The sequence below is a fragment of the Nelumbo lutea genome, chromosome 4 (genome assembly GCF_056320005.1).
Source record: "Nelumbo lutea isolate HS-2025 chromosome 4, American lotus-T2T, whole genome shotgun sequence".
NCBI classification, from domain to species: domain Eukaryota; kingdom Viridiplantae; phylum Streptophyta; class Magnoliopsida; order Proteales; family Nelumbonaceae; genus Nelumbo; species Nelumbo lutea.
Genome location: NC_142687.1, coordinates 84,475,435 through 84,500,843, shown reverse-complemented (window position 1 = coordinate 84,500,843; position 25,409 = coordinate 84,475,435). Strand labels below are relative to the sequence as shown.

Below are 25,409 nucleotides of genomic sequence, written 5' to 3'. Positions count from 1 at the left end.
TAGGTTTCCACCATGGTTTTTAAAACTGAACCAGTGACCGAATTGGTCAAGGGTCTGGTTATCGATTCGAACGGTCCGATCGTTCAACCCGAACAATTGACCCATTATGGCAAAAATAATAATAATAATAATAAAAATTAAAAAAACTGAAAAATAGTCAAAACTGTTCAGTGGTTTGCTGACCAAAATCAACAGTTTTAGAGAAAAAAGTGGTTTTGGGGAAAAATGGAACCGATCAAGTGACCGATTCCCAGTTTTTCTGGTCCAACCGTCTGGTCCAATTCGATTTTGAAAACCATGGTCTCCACGACAAGCCTACAATGAGTCAAATATATATTAATATCTTGTTTTTTTTATGGGGTGTAGTGTTTTGTCCAAGTATTAATCCATCTCCCATCCAGCCATCCCATTAACCCCTAACCCTAGGACAGCGGGATTTGATCCTATGTCTCCGCTACAAGCTTACAATGAGTCAAATCTATATTAATATCCTCTTTTTTGATGGGGGCGTAGTGTTTTGTACAAGAAGGTGAATCTAGGAGATAGACTCCTATCTTTTGGAGTGAGAGATTGGGATGATTGGTGAACCAACCTCTATACATCCAGTCATCTACCAACTGCAGTTAATCCTAATAAAACATGAATGTTTTTTAATTTTTGATGATGGGTTACACAACAAGGATAACGCTCCCCCAAAACCCTAGATCCCCACTACAGTGGGCTTCTCCAAGCAAAAATTCTGTACATTGCGGAACATTTCTATATGAATTTAACATACATGCACAAATGATATTCACATGCTTAGATCTCCTACCCACAAGAATGTACCCATACATAACTACAGTTTCACATTGAGAACATCTCTTGTATTTGCAATATACTATTTATGGGGTGATGTTCTCACTGTGCAAGTGTAATGTGTCTTGTGGCCTTGTGGGTAGGATTCTTGTGGGCAAGAGATCCCAATTGGACATTGACCATGTGCAGCTGGATATTGTATATACACAGTTTTTACTTGTAAGCATTATTTTAACAATTGACTTGGATTTGGAGTCGCTTTGGCCACCAATTTCTGGGTTGACATTTTGACCATCTAGTTCGAACAAATGACATATTCCAACTTAAAAAATAAAAAACATAATTAAAACAAAAATGATCAAAAACTGTTATCCAGGTAGAACGGATGACTGTTCAACTACTTAGGCTAGTGAATGACTGACTAAGTAAACAGTTTTGACTAAGAACTGGATTAAAGGTGAAATAGAATCGATTGCTTTAACAAGAAGTTACAAGAAGTTAGAAATGTAACAAGCTAACCAGCACTTCAAACATGTGTGGTAAAAAAATAATAATAATAATAAAACATGCATTTGTATTGTCCCTTCGTGATCAAAAGCTTCACCGTATCAACCAATGAAAGTGTCCAAGTCATAAAAAAAGTCGTCATTTGTCATGGGCGCCGTCCGTGCGACTATTTCCTTCAAAAAGCCCTAACAAACAACTTTTGCCACGACGCACAAACTCAAAACCTTCGATGTGTTGCTGTGGTCCCACCTTAATTGGATGAAGTGACGTCTTCGTTGGGCTACACCCATATATCGGAGGCCATGATTTACGCTTATTGCCCTGCGCCATCACCATATCTTAGCAAAAGAAAACTTTTAAACATTTGCATAGACAGGAGAGGCGTTTCAGGAATTATATTAAAATCAGGGGGCGCAATCGTCAATATACAGATAAAGTAGAAATGTAAGCTGTGTTTGTATGGTGCTTGTCGGTTCCTCCCGGCCCTTCTTTCTTATTATGTATATTTTGGGCACAAAATTTTACATTCTGTGAACCGTGGGTTCAAGGAAAGCGTGAACCACCAATCAGAATCGGACACGTCGCTTTTTTTTGACTTAACAGGGATTTAACGGAAATGCTGTATTAATGCAGTCCAACTAGTTGTATCGGCCACTAAAATACAAAAAATAGTAAAAATACTTCGATTTGTCATTTGAACTCCCCTCCTACCGTCTTTCATTTGAACTTGGCATCCAGTGACTAGACCACCATTGACCACGACTGACGTCCGGCATTAGCATCCGGTGGAATGCCATTGCCGCTCTTACAACTCTGTTTCAACAGTGCCTTTTCTTGGAGATTGCAGTCTCTCTGTCTCTTTCTAATAAAACTATTGCGTTACCCGGCCAATCCCAAGTCAATTTTCAGCAGTTCTCAGGCTTGTTACTGTGGACAAAAAGAAACAGAGAGCTCTATTCTACTACCTTGTTGAAGCAGAAATAGATCCATCTTCCAAGCCCCTTGTTCTCTTGTTAAATGGAATGGAGGTCTGCGATTCCATCTCATTCTCTCATATGGGTTTTCTACGTACAGATGAATTGCTTCACCCAGCTGTTTTCTTTTCTTTTTTTTATTATATTCCTCTGTTTTGCAAAAGCAAATATGCTATACTTAAGAGACACCTGTAGAGTTGGGTTCTCTTATTCAACTGATACCTCCTCCTATGTCGCTATCGACGATAAAATAACATGCATGTCTAGAAAAACAAGGGGACAAAATAAAAAAAGAACTTTCCTAATCCAGATTAGCTACTATGCTAAGACATGGGCTCTCTGCAAGTATTAAATTCTTCAGTGTTCTGAAACTTTTTTGCATTTGCTTTCTTAAGCCAGTGATAATCTCGTGTTCTTGCAACGGTAGTTTCTCAAGTTCCAACGGTATAAGCACAAGGATCTATTCATAACTTAGGAAAGCTACGCAGTTATTTTGTTGCTTCAAAAACAACTTCCATCTCCTGTGACTGCAAGAAGCACAAGATTACTGTTGTTCCGATGAATGCTGACCGGTGACCGCCGGTGTGAGCTGCTAAGGGTTGTTCGATCTATTGCAAATAGAAAAGCAAAAATAACATTAGGTTTGAAAGAAGAAGGGAAGAAGAGGAATGCCAATTAATAATGGAACCCACGATGGGACTGGAGAGTACCTGCTGGAATACTTGCCGCCGTTCCGCGGCCACGAACGCCGGTGTAGTGAGTGGCCGGTGAGATGCTTAGGTTAGGGCTCGGAGGAGTAGGTCTCGGAATGGGGAGGGAGTTCGAATGACCTTATGAGGAATTATTTTGGGCATTTTCTTTTTGTGAATGGTTCAATTGACTTTGTTAAGCTAACCGCTAAACACCCGTTAACGTTATCATTTGCTCACAGTATATCGACGTGTTAGATTTCTATTGGCGTGAACCCACGGGTTCACAGGATGCGAACTCTGACCCATGAGCCCACCAAAATTCATTCTGTAAAAACAGAGAAGAAAGAAAAAAAGTGGAGGCCGGAGAGAACCAAAAAGAATATCTTGAAGATATTATGCGGAGGATGATTGTGTGGCCTTGGCTCGACGCTCCCGCCCTCTCTACTTCTCTTCGTTATCTCTTGTTTCTTCTCTGATTTTTACATCGCTCTCTCTCACTATTCTTCTGCTTGCCACGCTCTTGTTGTGCGGAATTGAAGATCTGAAATCGAGAATGAAAGAAATGTGAAAACAGAGGGATTGAAGGTCCATTCTCGTCGGTTCAAGTCGAAGCTGAAGAATACAATCGAGTATCCCCCTGATTCTCAGCTGGAGTAGTTTGTAACTTCTCTCCACTGCTTGCTTCTGGCGTTCCGACTCGGCGTCGTTGATTCCGTTCTAGTTCTTTCTATCGTCCATTCTTTTGCTTGCATGAATCGATAAGATTTTTTATGTTCCCATGCTTCGTTTTAAGAATGGCTTCTGCTCCTTCCATGTCAGGTAGGTCTGCTCTCCGAATTTTCAGGGGAATGATGCTCTGCCTTCGTGGTGAATTTGGTTTCTAACTCTTTTTATTGTACGGGCAATTGGTTGATGATGTTGTAGTATCTGTCCAATGCGTGAACCTCTGTAAGCTATCAAAAGGGAATGGCTGTGGAAGATATGAGTGTAGCGTCCTCTCTTGTGCGTGGAAAGCTCCCAGGGTCTTGACTGGGTCACTCGCCAGCACAGCTCATTCCCCTTATTATTCTTCTTCGCTGGATGGGCGAATTAGAAGAAGAAGCCGGACCAAATCTGTGAGTTTCTTTCAGTAAACCCTAATCCTTCTAAAGCAAAACAACACAATAATGATAACAACGAACATTATAGCCGCTAGGCATTTGAATCGTGTACTATATCTAAACCATCTTTAGCATTCTTCTCTAGTATTTTTTTTTCCTGAGACGTTATTTAGTATATGTCCTTTTTTCTATAATTTTACCTCTTTGCTTCTTAATTTAACTTTAGTCAAATCAATTGGGATAAGTATCATTGGTTTACATGAAGTTTTGCTAGCCCAACAAGGGTTCTGTTTGCCGAGGAGTTAGAGCAAAACTGGGGCTAAAACGTCAAAGTTGAATGGCATTGGAAGTCCTCCTTTGATGTATGAGCTTGTGGTGGGAGAATTCTGCATCTTTGTGGATTTTCTTCGGGTGAGAAGATTCATCATCACCATCACCATCTAAGCCTTGTCCTCACTGTATGGGGTTGGCTACATGAATTTCACCATTCCGTTCTGTTTAGGGGTGAGAAGATTATTCCATTTATTTGGCAAGTCTTCACGGCCAAGCACTTGACAAACGTTGAGAGAGAATAAAGTGGCCAATTATTTTTGGACCATGCAGAGTTGGAAAAATAGAGCCTTTTCATGTTCATAGCCTCATAGGCACTTTGAATAAAATACAGGGTTTCAAAAGGGACTCAGACTGTAGAGACAAGATCATACTCCTGATGGAATTTGGGACTACTAACTACTTTGAAGGCAAGAATATCATATCTGGCACACATGAAGGATGTGGTTTTGTATTCAGGGAGGGTTTGCATTTCGAGCATACTAACTACTTTGAGGGTTTGCTATTAATTGTGCAATGAACACCATCCATGATTCTGACTTTGCTGCATTTCCCCCTTGTGACCAAAAGCTTCAGTCATGTAAGGAAAAATTTGTGCTTTGTGCTGAAACTCTGGATGAGTTTTTTTTATTTTTTATTTTTTATTTTTTGTGTTTGTGTGTGTGTACGGGGTCCATAGTACCATGCTTGTTGACATGGATGACTAATGAGAAATGATGAAGAAGTTTGATACCCAAAACATATCTCTCATGCCAATGTCCAACTTTGAAGCAAGGTTTTAGGAAACTATTGATAGCCTAATGGTGTATTCTTAATTAATTTTGATTCCATATATTGGGGTGCTAGCTCATAACCCTATTTTTATTGATAAGTAAAAATTCATTAAAATTCCATTAAATCAGTAAGGATAAGCAACTGTTACAAGCTTCCCAGAGGAAGGCACGAGGTGCAGCCTCACTCTTAAAGAAAAAACAGCACAAGAATTACAAATGAGCCCAATAAAACTGATCCCTAATTACCCCTTTCCTAGCTAAGGAATCAGCCAAAGCATTAGCCTCCCTCCCCACCCATTGTATAATCAAACTCATCTGTTGTGTTAACCATCTGAACTTCTTCATTTCATCTTGATAAAACCATATCACCGAATCTGGATCTTTTAGCCAGCCCACCACCACCTTGGAGTTCCCCTTCAATCACTAGGTTCTCCAAGTTCATCTCTTTTGCAATCTGAACACCTTGTAGGACTGCATAGAGTTCAGCCTTTATAGAGTCTCGATTCCTGACAGGCCTTGAATAAAGTGCTACTATATTCCCTTCCTTATCTCTTATGACCCCTCCAATTCCCGAAGGACTTGGGTTGCCTTGATTGCTCCCATCAAAATTTAATTTCAAAAAGCCTTCAATGGGTGGTGCCCATATCAACCTTGTTTTATCCTTCTGTGTTGAACTAGAATCCATTGAAAACCAGTTCATCCAAATATCATCAAAGGAGAACTGTCTAAACAAATCCAAAGTTAATAGCTAATGTATAACCCTAGTCATTACACAATCCATAATTTGTTGTCTGCTTCTCTCCTTCTCTTGGAAGATCCTAGCATTTCTTTCTGCTCATAAGGTTCAAATCACTGCTGTTCTAGTGCATCTCCAAATTATTCTTCCTCTTCTCTTCGGCCATGCAAAAATAGATGGATCAAACAACATCTTAATCTCCATTGGCATGTTCCACCTTCACCCAAACAAAGAGAAGAACCAATCGCAAATATCTACAACAAAGGAACAGGAAATTAGTAAGTGGTAACAAGATTCACCATCAGATTTACAAAGAGTGCACTAGTTCGGGAAATACACAGAAAAGGCATATCCTTTTACAAGTAATCCTTTTACAAGTAATCCAGACTGTTAACTTTCCTATAAACTACGTCCCAACAAAAAGCCTTAATTTTAGGGGGAATAGGTTGACACCAAACTTCCTTAATAGGAAAGGAATGGAGGATAGGAGACTAGAAAAGAGAATTAAAAAAGAGGTACAGGAAAAGAAACCTTTAGAACTTGGGCACCAAACCCTTCTATCCGGGATAGAAGGCTCTAAGCAGACTTTCAAGAAAAAAATAAAAGCTTTGACAAACAGGTGATTTTTTCATCCCCTTCGAAACCCAAAATCCCAATTATGACCCAAAGGCAAGATAGGAGGGGTTAAAAATTTTGAGATACTCTCATTTTTGTACAAGGAAATGGAATATAAAGAATGAAACAGGTCCTTCAGAGGCCAGTCACCAAACCATATGTCTTCCCAAAAGCGAATTAAATTCCCTAAACAGGCATCATATCTGGTAAACCTGAGGAAATGAGGAAGGTCGCTATGGATTAAGATGCTGCCAAAGTAGCCTGACATGATATACCAGCATATTTATCAAAAAAAAATGATACACCAGCATCCCATCCATTCTTCAATTTCCCATGAATATTTTCCACCACTTTGTCCGACAAGTTTTCCCTTCTAATGGCCATCTCCATAATCACTTCCCCAAGAGAGTCATATTCTTCTTTCTCACATTCTTAATTCCTAAACCACCTTCTTTGAAGAGAAAGGTAAAGTGATATATTAGACAAAAAGCAAAACCATATCTGCACAGCAAGGAGCTGTGCAGTGCCCAATCAAGAACTGTACATCTACTAAAATGTATACCCTGTGTGCATAGATATGAAAAGACCTCAAGAATTACAAAAAGAGCTATATGGTCTATTCCTGGAACATTTATGTGTTCCTACCCATGAGTACATCCTACTCCAAAATCCTTTACATAAATTTTCCTCTATAATAAACTTATTTTCAAACAGCCTTTTGTTTCTTTCTGTCCATATTGTCCAAACTACTAAAGCTGGTCCTACTCCCCAAATGACGTCTCCTTCTTTAGAAAGGCCTTTCAAATGCCAACTCTGCAGCACTGCTAATAGATTTTCTGGGAAACAGAACTGAGCTTCAAACAGACCCAAAAACTTTGCCCAAAGGATTCGAGCAACTCTACAGTGGATCAATAGGTGATCTGAATCTTCAGAAGCTTCCCCACACATTATGCAAATGCTAGCCCTCTCCTTGCTCAATACTGTTCCCTTCTTTCTTGCTTTTACACACAATCTCCACTTAATTAAGTGATTTTTTTATTTAATGTTTGCATCTTTTTTATTTTGTTTTAATAAAATTTCTTCTTTTACTGAAAGAAAAAATCTCATGCCCTTGTTAGTGGGAATGGGAATATGGAATACTAGAAACATGACTTGAGCCTATAGCCCAAATGCTTCTGTAACATTCTTTCTTAAATACTTAAATAGGTTTTCTGTATCTGAGTTGGTGGCTTTCAGCCATCTAGATGGATGCCAAGCGTTCAGGGCTCTGCAGGTGTCTGACACATTGATCTCCAGAAATCAAGGGAAGGGGTTATTACTGGAAATTTATTGTTTCATGATCTTTCTTGGACAATCCCTAAATCATATTAGTGCCATTTAATAGTATAAAATTATAGATAATAATGGATTGAACATGAACAAGGAAATCTCCATCTTTTGCTATATGTTAGCATAATAGAATTGCAGAATTGATAATGTTTCACATATGTGCTAATGTGGATATTGTAGTGTTACCAGAGATTTGAAGCCCCAGAATTTGGAGACCGGTACTTTCCAGAAGCTGCTGAGTTCACATGTTCTGGAAAGTTATGCAGATCAAATATGCTTCACATTTCTTACAGAAGATGGCAATTATATTGTTCTTCATCCTTTTCTTCAGAACCCTCTGATATAATTTCTCCTGAATCACTGTGGGAGGTGTGATGCTACTCTTGAAACATTTTGTATGCTTTTTTTTTTTTTTTTCTTTTCTCTCTTCTCTAAATCATCTGTCTCTGCGTCTTTGGTAGTCTGGTTTTGAATACAAACTTTTACTGCTTTTACTGTTTAGTGTGCTTGTATTTCATTTTCAATACTAAATACCAAGTACTGAAGCTGTTCTCTGCTGAAGTGTCTGCCAAATGTTGTTTTTTTTTTTGGTACCAAACTGTTCTAAGAATCTAAAACTTAAGTGTTAACTCTAGTACTAACATCCACTTATCTGGAGAATGAGTTGCTAATTTGGAATGTCATACGTGGAGTTTTTGACATTGTAATTGTAACATGTGCTCTCTTAACTGGTTTGAACTTAAATTATAGAATGACAGTGGGTGTCTGGTTTGCATAAAAGTGAGTTGGTGGCAATGGGGAGGTCCAAGAGTTGGCACTTTGGGTGGACTTATGGGGTTGCAAAGTGGGCAAACTTCAAAATACTTGGGCATTCCCTTGGGTGCAAAGTGCAATTCCAAATCAATTTGGGAACCTACAGTGGAAAGAATTGATAAAAAACTAGCATCTTGTAAAGCCAAATTCCTCTCTTGTGGAGATAGGTCACCTTGGTAAAATGTATTCTTGTCCTCTCTCCCCATGTATCTACTCTCAATGTACCCAAGCCTGGCTGGAATGGTGGTTCTTGTCGAAAAGAAAATGAGGGACTTCCTATGGAGAGATTGGAAAGAGGAGGAAAAAGATATCATTTAGTTAATTGGAACAATGTTTGCAAACCAAGAAGACCCTAAGGAGGCTTGGCTGTGAGGAGAATAAAGAACATGAACATTGGTCTCTTGGGAAAATGGTTTTGAAGATTTGGGGAAAATCAGGGTGGTTTGTGGAGGAGGGTGGTATAAGCTAAATTTGGAGATAGAGACATTGGCTGGGTCCTGGGAGCCTCAAATCAGTCTTATGGATGCTCAGTTTGGAAGGGAACTGAAAAATCTTATGAGTCCAAGGTTAAAAACTTCGCAACGTATCGGGCTGATACGGCCCGATACGTATTGTTCCGACAAGAGCCCTATATGCGGAATATGTAGAAATCATCTGTTTTGTTTCTTTTCGTATGTATCGCACCAATACAGGTCCGTATTGGGATGTTTTGGCTCTGCATTGGCTGATATGGGTCCGAAACAGTCTGATACACTTGATTTTTTTCAGATGCCCTTCATTCATTAATCTCTTTAATTACTTCCATATTTAATTCTAACATTTCTTTTATTAATTAGTCAATTACTACTACTTTAAATTTAAATTTGAATTTTAGCACCTAATTTGAAATCTCATTAATTCCACTAATAAATGATACTCTCTCATTAATTCTGCTAATTAATGATCCCGTCTCATTAATTTAGTTTTGTTAGTATAAAAACTACAAACTTTAAACAATGGCAAGATTCAAACCTTAGTCACTAGGTTTTAACAACCATAAGTCACCACTAGGCCATGCCCATTTGTTTGTTATGGTCATATGCATTATTATTTTTAAGTAAATTTTCTCTTTTCTTAATGGATATTTATTAATAAATGCTAGAATTAATTATTAAAATTTATACACTAATAAATATTAATATAAATTGATGTACACACATAACATTTATATTGGTTATTTGAAAATTGATGACATAACATGTATACACATCCATCATTTTTCAACAGTTATTAATTGTAACTATTTACAATTAAGTGATTGTAAATATGGACTTTTACATTTAAATAACTTATTTACAATCATTTAAAACTTGTAATTATTGTTAGTAATATATTTTTTAGGATATATTTGAAATTCCTAACATATTTATACATATCTTAATTTTTCACCTATATCTGTGTATCCAAAGCGTATCCCAATACGTCTCTTAAAATTGTCTTTCCAATACACCTTGCATTTCCAATACTTTGAACCTTGTACGAGTCTATGTCGGAAGCATTCCCTATCTTATTTGAGCTGGCTGTTGACTAAGATTCCAGAGTTGCGGACTGTCTACAATGGCAGAATGGAAGTTTGGTGTGGTCCCTGAAGTTTAGAAGATACTTGATTGATTGGGAGGTGGGTGCTTTGGTGGAATTGTTACATTTATTATATAGCACACTGGTGGATTTTGGGAGCTCAGATAGGCTGTGGCAGTGGGAGAAGTCAGGAGTTTTTTTTTTTTTTTTTCTTGAACTCTTTTCACAATGCATCTGTTGGTTCATAAGAGCATTCAGTCCCAGTTAAAATCATTTGGTGCAAGGGAGTTCCTACAAAAGTAGCTTTCTTCATTTGAACTGTGTACTTGAACAGAATTTCTGACTAGAGGCAATCTGGTATGGAAGGGTATGGTTTTGGATTCAGCTGATTGGGTGATGTGTGCAGGGCAAGTGGGCAACCAAATCAGTGAATCGCCTGTTGCTACATTGCAGCTTTTTGTATGAAATTTGATCTAAGATATGGAATTTGTTTGAAGTAAAGAGCTGTTGTCCAGGGTCAGTAGTGGAGTTTGTAAAGGGTTGGAGGGTTGAAGGACTGAGCAAAAGAGGAAATTCGGCTTGGAACTTGATTCCTGCTGTTTTTTTTTTTTTTTTTTTTTTTTTGTGTTTGTGGCAGGAAAGAAATGCAAGAATGTTCAAGAACAAATGCAGATTGGCTGAAACAGTTTTTCAGAAGGTGTTGGGGAAGATGTTTTCATGGCTGGCTACATATAGGCTATTTAAGAATATAGATTATAATTCCTTTTTTGCATATAAAAATCCTTCTGTAAATCAGGGCTTGGGGGTTTAGTGCTGCAGGGGTAGCCTTTTGTATAGCCTCTGAGTACAGCTTCTTGTTGTACATGATCCTTTACTTTCTATCTATCAATATAATACTTTACCTTCTCTCTCTCTCTCTCTCTCTCTCTCTATATATATATATATATATATATATATATATATATATAATAACAATGTATATATGGATTTTTGACAAAGCCCAAGAAGCTTGAGAATGACCATTCTGTCATGGTTTAAAGAATGTCAGCTAGTTCTCTGTTTAGGTTCCATCTAGAGTTCGGAAAACTTAGATGATCAATGCCTTTATGTGTGGAATTCAGAAAAAGGTTTAAAAATCAAAAGCTAAAACAATTTAAAAATGCAAAAGTCAGAAAAATAAGGTCAAATATGTTTCTCTTGATTGCATAAGTTGTAATGTGTGAGAACAATCTCTATTTACCAAATTCAGATGCCCTATGTGGACTTTAGCACATTTGTTCTTTGTCAACATCCTAGCTCCTGTTTTTGCAACTTATCCTCTAAAAATATTCAGAATGGATCTAAAAAAACCTATTACTCAATGTTCTGATGGGGACACTTAGAAGGCTTATAGATTTATTATTTCTAACCCATCATTCTTCTGGAAATGATTTTTTTTTTGTTTCTTCTTTTACTTTTTTCTTTTATTGAGGGACCAAGTTTTTTGGCACTTTTCCAGGTAATTTGGATGGCTTCATGGTTTAACAACATGATCTAACATCTCTTTCTAAATATGATTGCTTTGTGTGCTCTATTGGATTATTTGTACCTGAACCTAGTTTTTGAGTTCAGACAACCTTCTAAATATGATCGCTTTATATTAGACCAGTTCTCACTTCTGAAATGTTAGTGCATGGGACCTCTTGGGAATTAGGTTCCCAAACTGACCATGGATGAGTTTACTAAATGGAGATGACTTGTTGCAAATGCTCACAACTTAACTTTCCAGTCCCAGATGAATATTGGCACAGACTGTTGGATATAAAATCTTTTGTGTTCCAGGATCTAAAATGAACTTTAGGCTTGACATCAGAGCTAGGATGTGTATGGCTAATGAAGAGCGTGACTTCAAAATTCTCCCAGATGAATATCGACATAGACTGTTGGATATAAAGTCTTTTGTGTTCCAGGATCTAAAATGGACTTCAGGCTTGATATCAGAGCTAGGATGTGTCTGACTAATGGAGAGCATGACTTCAAATTCTCCCTCCAGAATAAGTGTTAATGACGGGAAAGGGGAAATGATATTGCTTGGAATAGCTTCGAATTCTATTCCAACTACTCATGTTCAGGATGCTTTGTGCTTTTGTATTGGAGAAAGATGTTATTGTTTTCTGTGGTTGCAAATTATGCATTGATGGAGTTATCAAGATTTTGGGTTTCATTGAATATGAGATCGTAATTTATGGAAATGCTTTCTTGACATTCTGTTCATGTATTTTGGAGTCATGTTGATTTTGTCTTCGGTTTTATTTGCCATTATTTGCTTATTATTTTGATTCAAATAGTTGTTTAACACCAGAAGCTAACTTCTTATACTTTACCCAGAGAATTTTCAAACAGCTTACCAATCCATTCATCTTGTTGGTTCTGTTTTCACTCCTTATCTTCAGCTTCTTTTATTAATTCTTCTGCGCAAATTGCCTATATCCCAATTTTCTTGCTTTCATTCTTTAAGCCAGCTTGACTCATCTAAGTTATTCTGATGGCTGTTCATGACTCGGCTTATAGATGTATTGATCTTTGTTACCTGTTTTGATTTTATCAGGACCTTAAACCAACTATTTCATATCTTCCACCAAAAGAGATGAAGTTGGTCCATGATGCTTTGAAGGTAGATCCTTTGTAGAGTTTACCATCGACAATTTTACTGTTACTTCTTGCATGCCATCTTTCGTAATGTGCGTATACCTTTTGGTTATTTGATTTGGGCAGCTAGCTTTTGAGGCTCATGATGGTCAAAAAAGACGAAGTGGAGAACCCTTTATTATTCATCCTGTTGAAGTTGCACGTATTCTCGGAGAACTTGTAAAGTTCACAAATTTTATGACATATACTTTTTCTTTTAAAAGAATGTCAATTTTTCAAACAATATGATCACTTAATTTCTTAAGAGGTTTCCTGCCTAGTTTTTGTTGTGATCTGTGATATAGACCATCATTAGCTCTTTTTTCCAGGAATTGGACTGGGAATCCATTGCTGCTGGATTATTACATGACACAGTTGAAGACACAAATGTTGTTACTTTTGAAAGAATTGGGGAGGAGTTTGGTGCCACTGTACGCCATATTGTTGAAGGAGAGACTAAGGTACTTTTTTTATTTGTTGGTAATTGCTCACATCCAGCTTCTGTTTGTTTGTTGGCTCTATAGTTTATGTGTGTGATCTGCTTTGAAATAAACTCAGAATAAGGAGAAGAAAGGAAGAAAAGGGTTCAAGCAGGGGGATCAATTTGATCTCTCTTAACCACCACTCAACTTTTATTAATGTTAGTGGTGTTAGTGAAGGGTTATTTCGGTCTTTGTACTTGCTGAGAAGGTTGATGTGTACTGTTATGTTAGTTCGAGTGCTTTTTACTTAAAGAGGGGCACTTAAGTCTTTTCCCTCAAGTTAATAATATAATAACAGGTCTGGCCGAATCTAGGGAGATTATCTTTCTCAAATTCGAACCAGCCTTTCTCTCTTCTTCTTTCTTCTCCTACTTGCTGTTTACTTTACTTTACAGTCAACGAACAAGACAGAATTCTAGGGCAGGTCAAACTTCAACATGGTATCAGAGCGAGGTTCAACAAATCAGACTTGCTAGAATTCTGTCTTTTGCGCATTCGGATTAGGGTTTCTCTTGGGTTTCTCAGTTGTGAGTTGGAGACTGGGAAAAGGGCTGAAAAGGAGTGATCGCCCTCTTCCTTAGGAGGTTCCTATGCCTCCAATTGTGTCGTTGGTGATTGGTTGCTGTGGTTTCTAAGCCCTAGTTAGGGCTAGTACGTGTGGTGCAGTGGTGTCTCCGCCCTTCGTGTGGTTGGCCTTCAGGCGATGAGGTAAAGTTTTTTTATGCATATTTTCTGTTATGGAATACATGAGAGGTGTAGTACAATTCGCATGATGGGTTTCGATTGCAATGTGCTAGGGTTTATGCTAGGGTTTATTCTGGTTTGTGTGATTCAAAGGGCAATAGTGTGGATTAGGGTTTGTGGTGTTACAAGTGTGGTTTTCAGCACTTGATATCGCTGAAATCAGGTTGTAGACTTCGGTGAGTAGGGGCTGTGGTGTTGCAGTATTTCAACATTTAATACTGCTAAAATCAGTGTGCAGATTTCGGTGATTAGGGTTTGTGGTGTTGCAGTTCTCAGCATTTATTACTGTTGAAATCAGTGTGCAGATTTCGGTGAAGTGTCTGTGTGTAGTGTGCAGTGTGTAGTGCTCATAATTCAGTGCTCAGAATTCAGTTATAAGGGAGTTCGGCAATGGTAGATAACAATGATAATAAACCTAGTGTCATGATCTCTACTGACTACCTGAATGTCCAAATGACCTCCATTAAACCGAATGGAGAGAATTATGTTCATTGGGCCAAGTCTGTAGAGGTTTTTCTGAAGGCAAAGAAGAAAGTGAAGCATATAAGAGAGGAGAAATCCCCTGCTAATTCTCAAGAGTATGAAGACTGGGAACAGGAAGATGCACAGATCATTACATGGTTGTGGAACAGTATGGAATCCAAAATCAGTGTGAACTTCATGTTTCTTGACACAATCAAAGAGGTGTGGGATCATGCTAAGAAACTGTATTTAGGACAGGATAATACCACGGTATATCAAATGTATCAGGAATACTTCAATCTGCAACAGAGAAGTCAGAGCCTTGAGGAGTACTATGCCAGTGTGAGGAATATCTGTAATGAGTTAAATGTCTATCATCCTCTCACTTCTGATGTCAAAGTTCAACAGCAACAGCGAGGGTAGCTTGATGTGACACGGTTTCTGGTGGGGTTGAAGTCTGAGTATGAACCAGTACGAGCTCAAATACTAGGGGGATCTGCTCTTCCATCTTTAGAGGAGATGTTTGCTAGTCTTCGGAGGGCTTCCATTGGATCTATGGATTCTAATGTCTCCGATAAATCAACATTTGTAGTGTCGAGAGGTCGAGGTGGCAGAAGTGGGGCTCGAGGAGTCCAGCCTGGCGGAAGTGGTAGTGGTGGATCTACACATACCCGTGGTGGTGGTCGTACCGAAGGCAGAGATTCCGGGGGAGCTCGTGGTAGAGGACGTGGCCCGGGTCCACGAAAGTGCACTCATTGTGGATTGGATGGACATACCATTAACTACTGCTACGACATACATGGTCCTCCCTTGACGTGGGCCAACCATGCCATGACTAGTGACACTAGTTTCAGCTCTAGACAGGAGAATCTGTCACTTGACCCGATGCCTTCTACCCCCTTAGATGGCTTAGGTAAGGGGATAGTGAGTGTTTCTCAAGATGAGTATGAGAGGTTTGTTCAATCCAAGTCGCAGCAGAACATGGCTTCCTTTGCACACTCAGGTATGGCTTGTTTGGCATCCACACCCAACCCCTGGATTATTGACTCTGGAGCCTCCGATCACATGACGGGAACTCCAGGTGTGTTTTCATCTCTCACTCATTGCTCAACATCACAATCTGTTACCCTTGCTAATGGCTCCACATCATCTATCTGTGGTGTTGGTAATGTTGACCTAGACCCTGTATCCCTATCCTTTGTTTTTTATATGTACCTAAGCTTTCATTTAATCTTATGTCTGTTAGTAGGCTGACCAAGTCCCTTAAGTGCTCCATCACATTTTACCCTTCTATGTGTGTTTTTCAGTATCTCAAGATGGGGATGAAGATTGGTGGAGGGCATGAAGTCGGTGGACTGTATTATCTTGATGGTGGTGGATGAACGTTGACGGCCCTTCAGTCATCCATTTCTCCTCTCCAGTGGCATTGTAGATTTGGTCACCCTTCCCTGAGAGTGTTGCAGTCCTTAGTCCCTTCATTGAGTCAACTTTCTGTTCTAGATTGTGAGTCGTGTTAATTTGGGAAACACCATCGTGTTCCCTTTTGTTCTAGGGTCGATAACCGTGTGTCGAGTTATTTTTCTTTAATTCATTCAGATGTTTGGGGTCCTTATAAAATGATATCATATAATGGATACCGATATTTTGTTACTTTTGTTGATGACTGTTCAAGAATGACATGGCTCTATTTAATGAAAGAAAGAAGTGAATTATTTGCCATCTTCCAGAAATTTTATGCTGAGATCAGCAATCAATTTGGCGTTCACATCAAAATTTTCTGTTTTGATAATGGACATGAATACTTGTTTTCATCTTTTCAAGAATACTTGGGCCAACATGGCATTATACACCAAACTTCATGTACTTACACTCCGCAACAAAATGGGGTGGCTGAGAGAAAGAACCGCCATCTTGTAGAAATGACACGCTCCCTCATGCACCACATGAATGTTCCCAAAACCTTTTGGAGCAATGCAATGCTCACCTCTTGTTTCTTAATTAATCGGATGCCCACGTCTATCCTTGATGGTCGTTCTCCTTTTAGTGTCTTATTTCCCAACATGTCTTCGTTTCCGCTTCCTCCTTGGGTATTTGGGTGTGTCTGCTTCGTTCATAATCTGGGTCCTGGGACTGACAAGTTAGATGCACGTTCCCTGAAGTGTGTCTTCCTTGGCTATTTCCAAACTCAGAAAGGGTACACGTGTTATCATCGCAGTTCTCGTCGTTCCTTGGTATGTGCTGATTCCTACTCATCACCACCTCCTCTTCCTCTTCCTGTGGCTGATCCACCTCCTTTGGTTCCAGTCATGCCTATGTCCTTGCCTCCGGTGCCACCGTCGGTTGACTGTCCACCCATCCATCACGTGTATATACATCGCCCACGTGTACCGGCTGCAACTCCTCCCGCTTCATCACCGTCAACAGATCCAGCTCCAGCTCCGATACCAGCCTCCGACCTAGATCTTCCTATTGCCTTTCGGAAATGTAAACGTACTTGCACCCTTCACCCTATTTCTAATTTTGTTTCACTTACTCATCTCTCCGCCTCCCATCGCCAGTTCATCTCTTTGTTATCCTCCGTGGTTGTTCCTAAAGTTGTCCAGGAAGCCCTTACCTCTCCAGAGTGGTGTCGTGCTATGGAAGAAGAGCTCTCTACTCTACATTATAATCACACTTGGGATCTCACCGCTCTTCCTCCTAGGAATCAGACTGTCAGTTGTAAGTGGGTGTATAGTGTTAAGTACTTTCCAGATGGTCGTGTTGAGCACCTGAAGGCGCGGCTGGTTGCTAAAGGGTACTCCCAAACTTATGGCGTTGACTACACAGAGACATTCTCCCCGGTTGCTAAGATAGGGTCAGTTCGTGTCATCATCTCCCTTGCAGCTATGTATGATTGGCCTCTCCATCAGCTAAATATTAAAAATGCCTTTTTGCATGGTGATTTGCTCGAGGAGGTCTACATGGAGCAACCACCAGGGTTTGTTGCTCAGGGGGAGGATGGTAAGGTATGTAGACTTAAGAAGGCTATTTATGGACTTAAACAGTCCCCTCGAGCATGGTTTGGTAGGTTCAGTGAGGTGGTCAAAAAGTTTGGTATGAAACAGTGCCAAGTTGACCACTCTGTCTTCAGTTTTGACTCTTCAGCAGGCAAGATAATATTGGTGGTGTATGTGGATGATATCGTTGTGACTGGGAATGATAAAATGGGCATTGACAGATTGAAGGCATTCCTACAGGAACACTTTCAGACAAAGGACCTTGGCAAGTTGAAATACTTTTTGGGCATAGAGGTAGCAAGATCTAAGCTTGGCATTAATTTGTGTCAGAGGAAATATGTGCTCGATTTATTGGAAGAAACAGGGTTGTTGGGTACTAAACCGGCTGAGACACCTATGGAAACAAATACGAGGCTGAGCAGTGATATAGGTGAAGTATTTGAAGACCCTGGCAGATATCGACGACTTGTAGGCAAACTAAACTATCTAACCATTACTCGGCCATATATTTCATTTGCGGTTAGTGTGGTGAGTCAGTTCATACAGAAACCTTTGGTCCCACATTGGAATGCAGTGCTAAGGATTGTGAGGTATCTGAAAGGAGCTCCTGGTCGTGGTTTGCTGTACAGGAGTGGTGGAAAGCTGGTAGTAGAAGGATACACCGATGCTGATTGGGCAGGTTCTATGTCTGATAGACGATCCACCATACGCTATTGCACCTTTCTGGGGGGTAACCTGGTAACGTGGAAAGTAAGAAGCAAACAGTTGTGGCAAGAAACAGTGCAGAAGCAAAATATAGAGCCATGGCACATACTGCTTGTGAATTAGTGTGGCTGAGGAGCCTTCTACAGGAGATAGGATATGACATAAGTACTCCAATGAAGCTCTATTGTGACAATCAGGCAGCAATTCATATCTCTTCCAATCCAGTGTTCCATGAAAGAACCAAGCACATCGAATTTGACTGTCATTCTGTGAGAGAGAAGGTGCTGAATGGGGTGATAGAAACTGCATATGTTAGTATGAGAAACCAGTGGGCAGACTTGTTTACAAAAGGTTTGAGTCGGGGGAGAGTGGACTACATATGTAACAAGCTGGGATTATATGATGTATACTCACCAGCTTGAGGGGGAGTAGTGGTGTTAGTGAAGGGGTATTTCGGTCTTTGTACTTGCTGAGAAGGTTGATGTGTACTGTTATGTTAGTTCGAGTGCTTCTTACTTAAAGAGGGGCACTTAAGTCTTTTCCCTCAAGTTAATAATATAATAACAGGTCTGGCCGAATCTAGGGAGATTATCTTTCTCTAATTCGAACCAGCCTTTCTCTCTTTCCTCTCCTTTCTCTCTTCTTCTTTCTTCTCCTACTTGCTGTTTACTTTACTTTATAGTCAACGAACAAGACAGAATTCTAGGGCAGGTCAAACTTCAACAATTAACATTATAATTAAATGTAAAATTACATTAATGCCCACTTAAGTAATAAAAGAAATATATTAATGCCATCTATAACCTACAATTTAGCACACATATGACTTCTAATATTCCCTCTCTCAAGTTGGAACATAAATGTCATGGAGCTCCAACTTGTTATAGATGTAATCAATCCTTGGCCAGCTCAAACTTTTAGTGAAGAGGTCGGCTAACTATCCTTCTGACTTCACATAAGGCGTGACAATGTCCCCACTTGTGACTTTTTCCCTCACAAGGTGACAATCCACTTCTATGTGCTTAGTTCTTTCATGGAACACTGGAATGTGAATTGCCACCTGATTGTAACAAAATAAACTTATGGGCTCAAAGACAATCCAACTTCTTGAAGATTAATGTGGAGAGCCACAAGAGCAACTATCTTATGGTTAGTTTGGGAAGAAAGGAATAATAGAATCTTTAAAGGAGTGGAGAAATCCAAGGAGGCAATTGTAGAAAGGATAATTATTATGACTATTCATTGGTTGAAAACTTTGGATTTGTTTAAAGACTTCTCAACTGAAGACATTTACAGGAATTGGGAAGTGGTGGCTTCTACAACTTCCATGAAACCTGTTGAAGTTCGGCCTGCCCTAGAAGTCTGTTTTGTTTGTTAGCTGAAAAGTAAAGTAAACAGCAAGAAGGAAGAGAGGAAAGAAAAAGGAAAAAAGAAGAAGAGAAAAGGTCTGGTCCGAATTAGGAAAAAAAGTCAACCCTAGTTTCAGCCAGACCTGTTATTATATTATTAATATAATTGAAAAAGACATAAGTGCCCTTATTCAAGTAAGAGGCACTCAAACTAACATAATAGTACACATCAGCATTCTCAACAGGTACAAAGACTGAAATACCCCTTCACTAACACTCCCCCTCAAGTTGGTGAATATATATCATATAATCCCAACTTGTTACATATGTAGTCCACTCTCCCCCGATTCAAACCTTTTGTAAACAAGTCTGCTCACTAGTTTCCCGTATTAACATATGCAGTCTCTATCCATTCAGCACCTTCTCTCTCACAAAATGACAGTCAACTTCGATGTACTTGGTTCTTTCATGAAACATCGGATTGGAAGAGATATGAACTACTGCCTGATTTCACAATAGAGCTTCATTGGAGTACTGATGTCATATCCTATCTCCTGTAGAAGGCTCCTCAGCCACACTAATTCACAAGCAGTATGTGCCATGGCCCTATATTTTGCTTCTGCACTGCTTCTTGCCACAACTGTTTGCTTCTTACTTTCCACGTTACCAGGTTACCCCCCAGAAAGGTGCAATAGCGTATGGTGGATCGTCTATCAGACATAGAACCTGCCCAATCAGCATTGGTGTATCCTTCTACTACCAGCTTTCCACCACTCCTGTACAGCAAACCATGACCAGGAGCTCATTTCAGATACCTCACAATCCTTAGCACTGCATTCCAATGTGGGACCAAAGGTTTCTGCATGAACTGACTCACCACACTAACCGCAAATGAAATATATGGTCGAGTAATGGTTAGATAGTTTAGTTTGCCTACAAGTCGTCGATATCTGCCAGGGTCTTCAAATACTTCACCTATATCACTGCTCAGCATCGTATTTGTTTCCATAGGTGTCTTATCCGGTTTAGTACCCAACAACCTTGTTTCTTCCAATAAATCGAGCACATATTTCCTCTGACACAAATTAATGCCAAGCTTAGATCTTGCTACATCTATGCCCAAAAAGTATTTCAACTTGCCAAGGTCCTTTGTCTGAAAGTGTTCCTGTAGGAATGCTTTCAATCTGTCAATGTCCATTTTATCATTCCCAGTCACAACGATATCATCCACATACACCACCAATATTATCTTGCCTGCTGAAGAGTCAAAATTGAAGACAGAGTGGTCAACTTGGCACTGTTTCATACCAAACTTTTTGACCACCTCACTGAACCTACCAAACCATGCTCTGAAGGGATAGGAAATCCATCAAATGGACGCCCAAGATTGCGGAATAAAGGGGGGCGAATTTCAAAAATTTTTCTTTCCCTTCAACTGGGAATCGAATTCCCTATTTAGAAAATCATATTTTCAAGGATCATTCTTGAACCATAAACTGAACCAGATCTGAACCAAAAGGAGGAGGGAGAGAGATAATACCTGATATAGAGAAATAATATATCTCAACGGAGGTGTTCACGCCCAAGGTAGAAACCAAAATTTGTTCCCACTGAAGATGGCGCAGTGCAAGGTGGAGCAGAATCAGCAGTGTCCTTCCTAAGAACTTGATTCTTCCCAAGAATCACTTGGACGGCTTGTGAATACAACTCCTACCAATCTTTTCTCCAAAAGATTGGAATCAAGATCTGATCTTGATTTCTCCCAAGCAATGGAGATCGAACTGCTATAGGCGACAGCTGCAGGAAGGAGGCGGTTAGAGAGTATTTGCAGGGTGCAGAATTCTCTCTTCTGTGATCTCAGCTCTAAAGACAAGACTGTTGCTGGTGAGTCTCTTGGATATCTAAAGGCTGCCGCCCCCTCTTCCTTTTATGGACTTGAAGGGATCATCTCCTAATCCCATTAGGAGTTGCTAACCCAAATCATATCTGGATTAGAAGTCCCTTTAAAATAAGGGATAATCCTTATCTTATCTGCAGATTAGATCAGCTAGTTCCTAATCTAATTAGGAAGTTTCCAAATCTAAATCTCATTTAGATCTTGGACTCTCTGAGTGGATAGGGTGTGGGCCCAATCCTATCAGTTGATCTTATCTCAGAATTCGCCCCTTAAAGACTAATCAAATTAGCCCAGTTCGAAATGGGCTTAAGGCCCATTTAGGGTTATGTATTCATTAAGCCTTCCAAATTGCTGCCCTGTTGGGCTTCCTTGTATGGCGTGGGACCCAAACATTGATCTACACATTAGCCACATGGGTTCAGCCCAACCTTTGTTACAAGGCCTGGCCGAATACATTGTTATGGATAGTGCACCCCCTGAAACCCATCAGATGGGCTCTATGGGCCCAACACTTACCCTAAGTGGTCCCTGGGCCAAGCCACCTTGTAACACCCAGGGACTGTGGGCAGATGCAAGATTAGCCCATTAGGTATTATCCTCAATGGCCTTACACTTAACCTCTCAGCCCATAATGATCATACACTGCCCGACAAGAGAGGACCTCTCCCTCGGCTGCAAGGAACAGTGTTGCACTCTCTCAAGTTTGGATCCCGGGAATTAAAACCTTTTGCAAACATTTTGAAAGCATAATATATATACTCTTATATCTCATATAAAATATATTTTGCAAAACAAATCTCAACGATTGAAATCGGCTGCCGACAGTCTTGGTTTCCATCAGTGAGAGTGCATCCCCGATCATTACCTTTGTCCGACAAAGGGACTGATCCTGTCACTATGATCACCCACTCAGATGAATTCTCAGACTGTCCCAACATACCCAGGTTTTGACCCCCGCTAAGGATCTCACTGATTGGTATATCAAAGACAACCCAATCCGACACCTAGTGCAGTATCATAATCGAGTCTAGGGGTCGGGTGTAACTTTCCAGTTTTGCCCATCAATCTCCAAGGTCCAGGGCAATACTGGAAATCTGGTCCAGTTCAAAGATTCAATTAATCCCACACTATATGTGCCTAGGGTCTCACCCCGGTAGCTGAGACAAGCCACCCCAACCGACTTGGTGGCACCACAGTGTCAGCCTTGTCAGGATATGTCTCCCCAGACCGACCCACTGGCTGTGAACATTCTAAACTAACACGAGTCTCATTAAGTGTCCAGTTTAAGAGTATTACACAGAAACATACCAAGGGAACATGAATCAAATATGCACTTTTTTTCATTTATAATAAACTCATAAAGTACATCAATTTGATTGAAGCTAAGGGCATACAAAACTGTCTAACAGCTCGAGGGGTCTGTTTAAGTCCATATAGCCTTCTTAAGTCTGCATTACCTTACCATCCTCCCCCTGAGCAATAAACCCTGGTGGTTGCTCCATGTAGACCTCCTCGAGCAAATCATCATGCAAAAAGGCATTTTTGATATCTAGCTGATATAGAGGCCAATCATACATAGTTGCAAGGGAGATGACAACACAAACTGACCCTATCTTAGCAACCGGGGAGAATGTCTCTGTGTAGTCAATGCCATAGGTTTGGGAGTACCCTTTTGCAAGCAGCCGCGCCTTCAGGCGCTCAACACAACCATCTGACAAGTACTTAATGGTGGAGGAAGAGCGGTGAGGTCCCAAGTGTGATTATGATGGAGGGCAGAGAGCTCTTCTTCCATAGCACGACACCACTCTGGAGAGGTAAGGGCTTCCTGGACATCCTTAGGAACAACCACTAAGGATAACAAAGAGATGAACTGGCGATGGGAGGCGGAGAGGTGAGTAAGGGAAACAAAATTGGAAATAGGGTGAAGGGTGCATGTGCGTTTACTTTTCCGTAAGGCAATAGGAAGATCAAAGTCAGAGGCTGGTGTCGGATTTGGAGCTGGATCTGTCAACGGTGATGAAGCTGGAGGAGTTGTAGCCGGTACACGTGGGTGATGTGTATACACATGACGCATATGTGGACGGTCAACGGACGACACCGGAGGCAAGGACGTAGGCATGACTGGAACTAGAGGAGGAGGATCAACCATAGGAAGGGGAAGAGGAGGAGGTGATGTGGAGGAAGCAGCATCACCGGACCCCACGAAGAACGGAGTAGACTCGAAGAAAGTAACATCAACACATACCAAGGAACGACGAGAATTGGGATGGTAACACTTGTACCCTTTCTGAGTTCGGGAATAGCCAAGGAAGATACACTTAAGGGATCGTGCATCTAACTTGTCAGCCCCAGGACCTAGATTATGGACGAAGTAGACACACTCAAATACTCGAGGAGGAAGCGGAAATGGAGACATGTTGGGGAACAAGACACTAAAAGGAGAACGACTATCAAGAATAGACATGGGCATCCGATTAATTAAGAAACAAGAGGTGAGCATTGCATCACTCCAAAAGGGTTTGGGAACATTCATGTGGTGCATGAGTGAGCGTGCTGTTTCTACAAGATGTCGGTTCTTTCTCTCAGCAACCCCATTTTGTTGTGGGGTGTAGGTACATGAAGTTTGGTGTATAATGCCATGTTGGTCCAAGTATTCTTGAAAAGATGAAAACAAGTATTCACGGCCATAATCAGAACGAAAAATTTTGATGTGAACGCCAAATTGATTGCGGATCTCAGCATAAAATTTTTGGAAAATGGCAAATAATTCACTTCTTTCTTTCATTAAATAGAGCCACGTAATTCTTGAAAAGTCATCAACAAAAATAACAAAATATCTATATCCATTATATGACATCACTTTATAAGGACTCTAAACATCTGAATGAATTATAGAAAAAGGACTCGACACACGGTTATCAACCCTAGAACGAAAGGGAACACGATGGTGTTTCCCAAATTGACACGACTCACAATCTAGAATAGAAAGTTGACTCAATGAAGGGACCAAAGACTTCGGCACTTTCAGCGAAGGATGACCAAATCTACAATGCCACTGGAGAGGAGAAATAGATGATTGAAGGGCCGTTGACGTTCTTCCACCACCATCAAGATAATACAGTCCACCGGCTTCATGCCCTCCACCAATCTTCATCCCTGTCTTGAGATCCTGAAAAACACACATAGAAGGGTAAAATGTAATGGAGCAATTAAGGGACTTGGTCAGCTTACTAATAGACATAAGATTAAATGGAAGCTTAGGTACATATAAAACAGAGGATAGGGATGCAGGGTCTAGGTCAACATTACCAACACCACGAATAGATGATGTGGAACCATTAGCAAGGGTAACAGATTGTGATGTTGAGCAATGAGTGAGAGATGAAAACACACCTGGAGTTCCCGTCATGTGATCGGAGGCTCCAGAGTCAATAATCCAGGGGTTGGGTGTGGATGCCAAACAAGCCATACCTGAGTGCACAAAGGTAGTTGTGTTCTGCTGTGATGTGGATTGAACAAACCTTTCATACTCATCACGAGGAACACTCACCATCTCCTTGCCTGGACCATCTGAAGAGGTAGAAGGCATTTGGTCAGCTGACCGGTTCTCCTGTCTAAAGCTGGAACTGGTGTCACTAGTCATGGCATGGTTGGCCCACGTTGAGGGTGGACCATGTAAGTCATAGCAGTAGTTAATAGTATGTCCATCCAAATCACAATGAGTACACCTCCGTGGATCCAAGCCACGCCCTCTACCACGAGCTCCCCCTGAATCTCTGCCTCCAGTACGACCACCACCACGGATACGTGTAGATCCAGCGCTACCACTCCGGCCATACACTGGACCACTACTGCCACCACGGCCAGGCTAGGCTCCTCGAGC

At 40.4% G+C, this 25,409-nt stretch overlaps 1 protein-coding gene and 1 long non-coding RNA gene across 13 annotated transcripts in view; one reads left to right on the top strand and one right to left on the bottom strand.

Annotated features, from left to right (window-relative positions):
- Nucleotides 1–1,911: 1,911 nt before the first annotated feature.
- LOC148861436 (uncharacterized) lies at nt 1,912–3,131 on the bottom strand. Its single transcript, XR_016113241.1, has 2 exons — nt 2,990–3,131; nt 1,912–2,887 (listed from the first exon to the last, which is right to left on the bottom strand). It is a non-coding gene; the product is annotated as an uncharacterized LOC148861436 (long non-coding RNA).
- The window catches only part of LOC148861435 (putative GTP diphosphokinase RSH1, chloroplastic), a 54,282-nt gene continuing 31,638 nt past the window's right edge, over nt 2,766–25,409 (top strand). For 4 of the 12 annotated variants that reach the window (XM_088986088.1, XM_088986084.1, XM_088986087.1 and 1 more), the window contains exons 1-6: nt 3,179–3,790; nt 3,896–4,086; nt 8,035–8,223; nt 12,812–12,877; nt 12,979–13,071; nt 13,221–13,352. In XM_088986088.1, the coding sequence (XP_088842214.1) occupies nt 3,742–3,790; nt 3,896–4,086; nt 8,035–8,223; nt 12,812–12,877; nt 12,979–13,071; nt 13,221–13,352 (720 nt within the window). In that variant the 5' untranslated portion in view covers nt 3,179–3,741. Of the gene's footprint in view, nt 4,087–8,034; nt 8,224–12,811; nt 12,878–12,978; nt 13,072–13,220; nt 13,353–25,409 lie in introns of all 12 variants that reach the window. The other 8 variants (XM_088986093.1, XM_088986092.1, XM_088986090.1 and 5 more) reach the window with 3 other exon arrangements.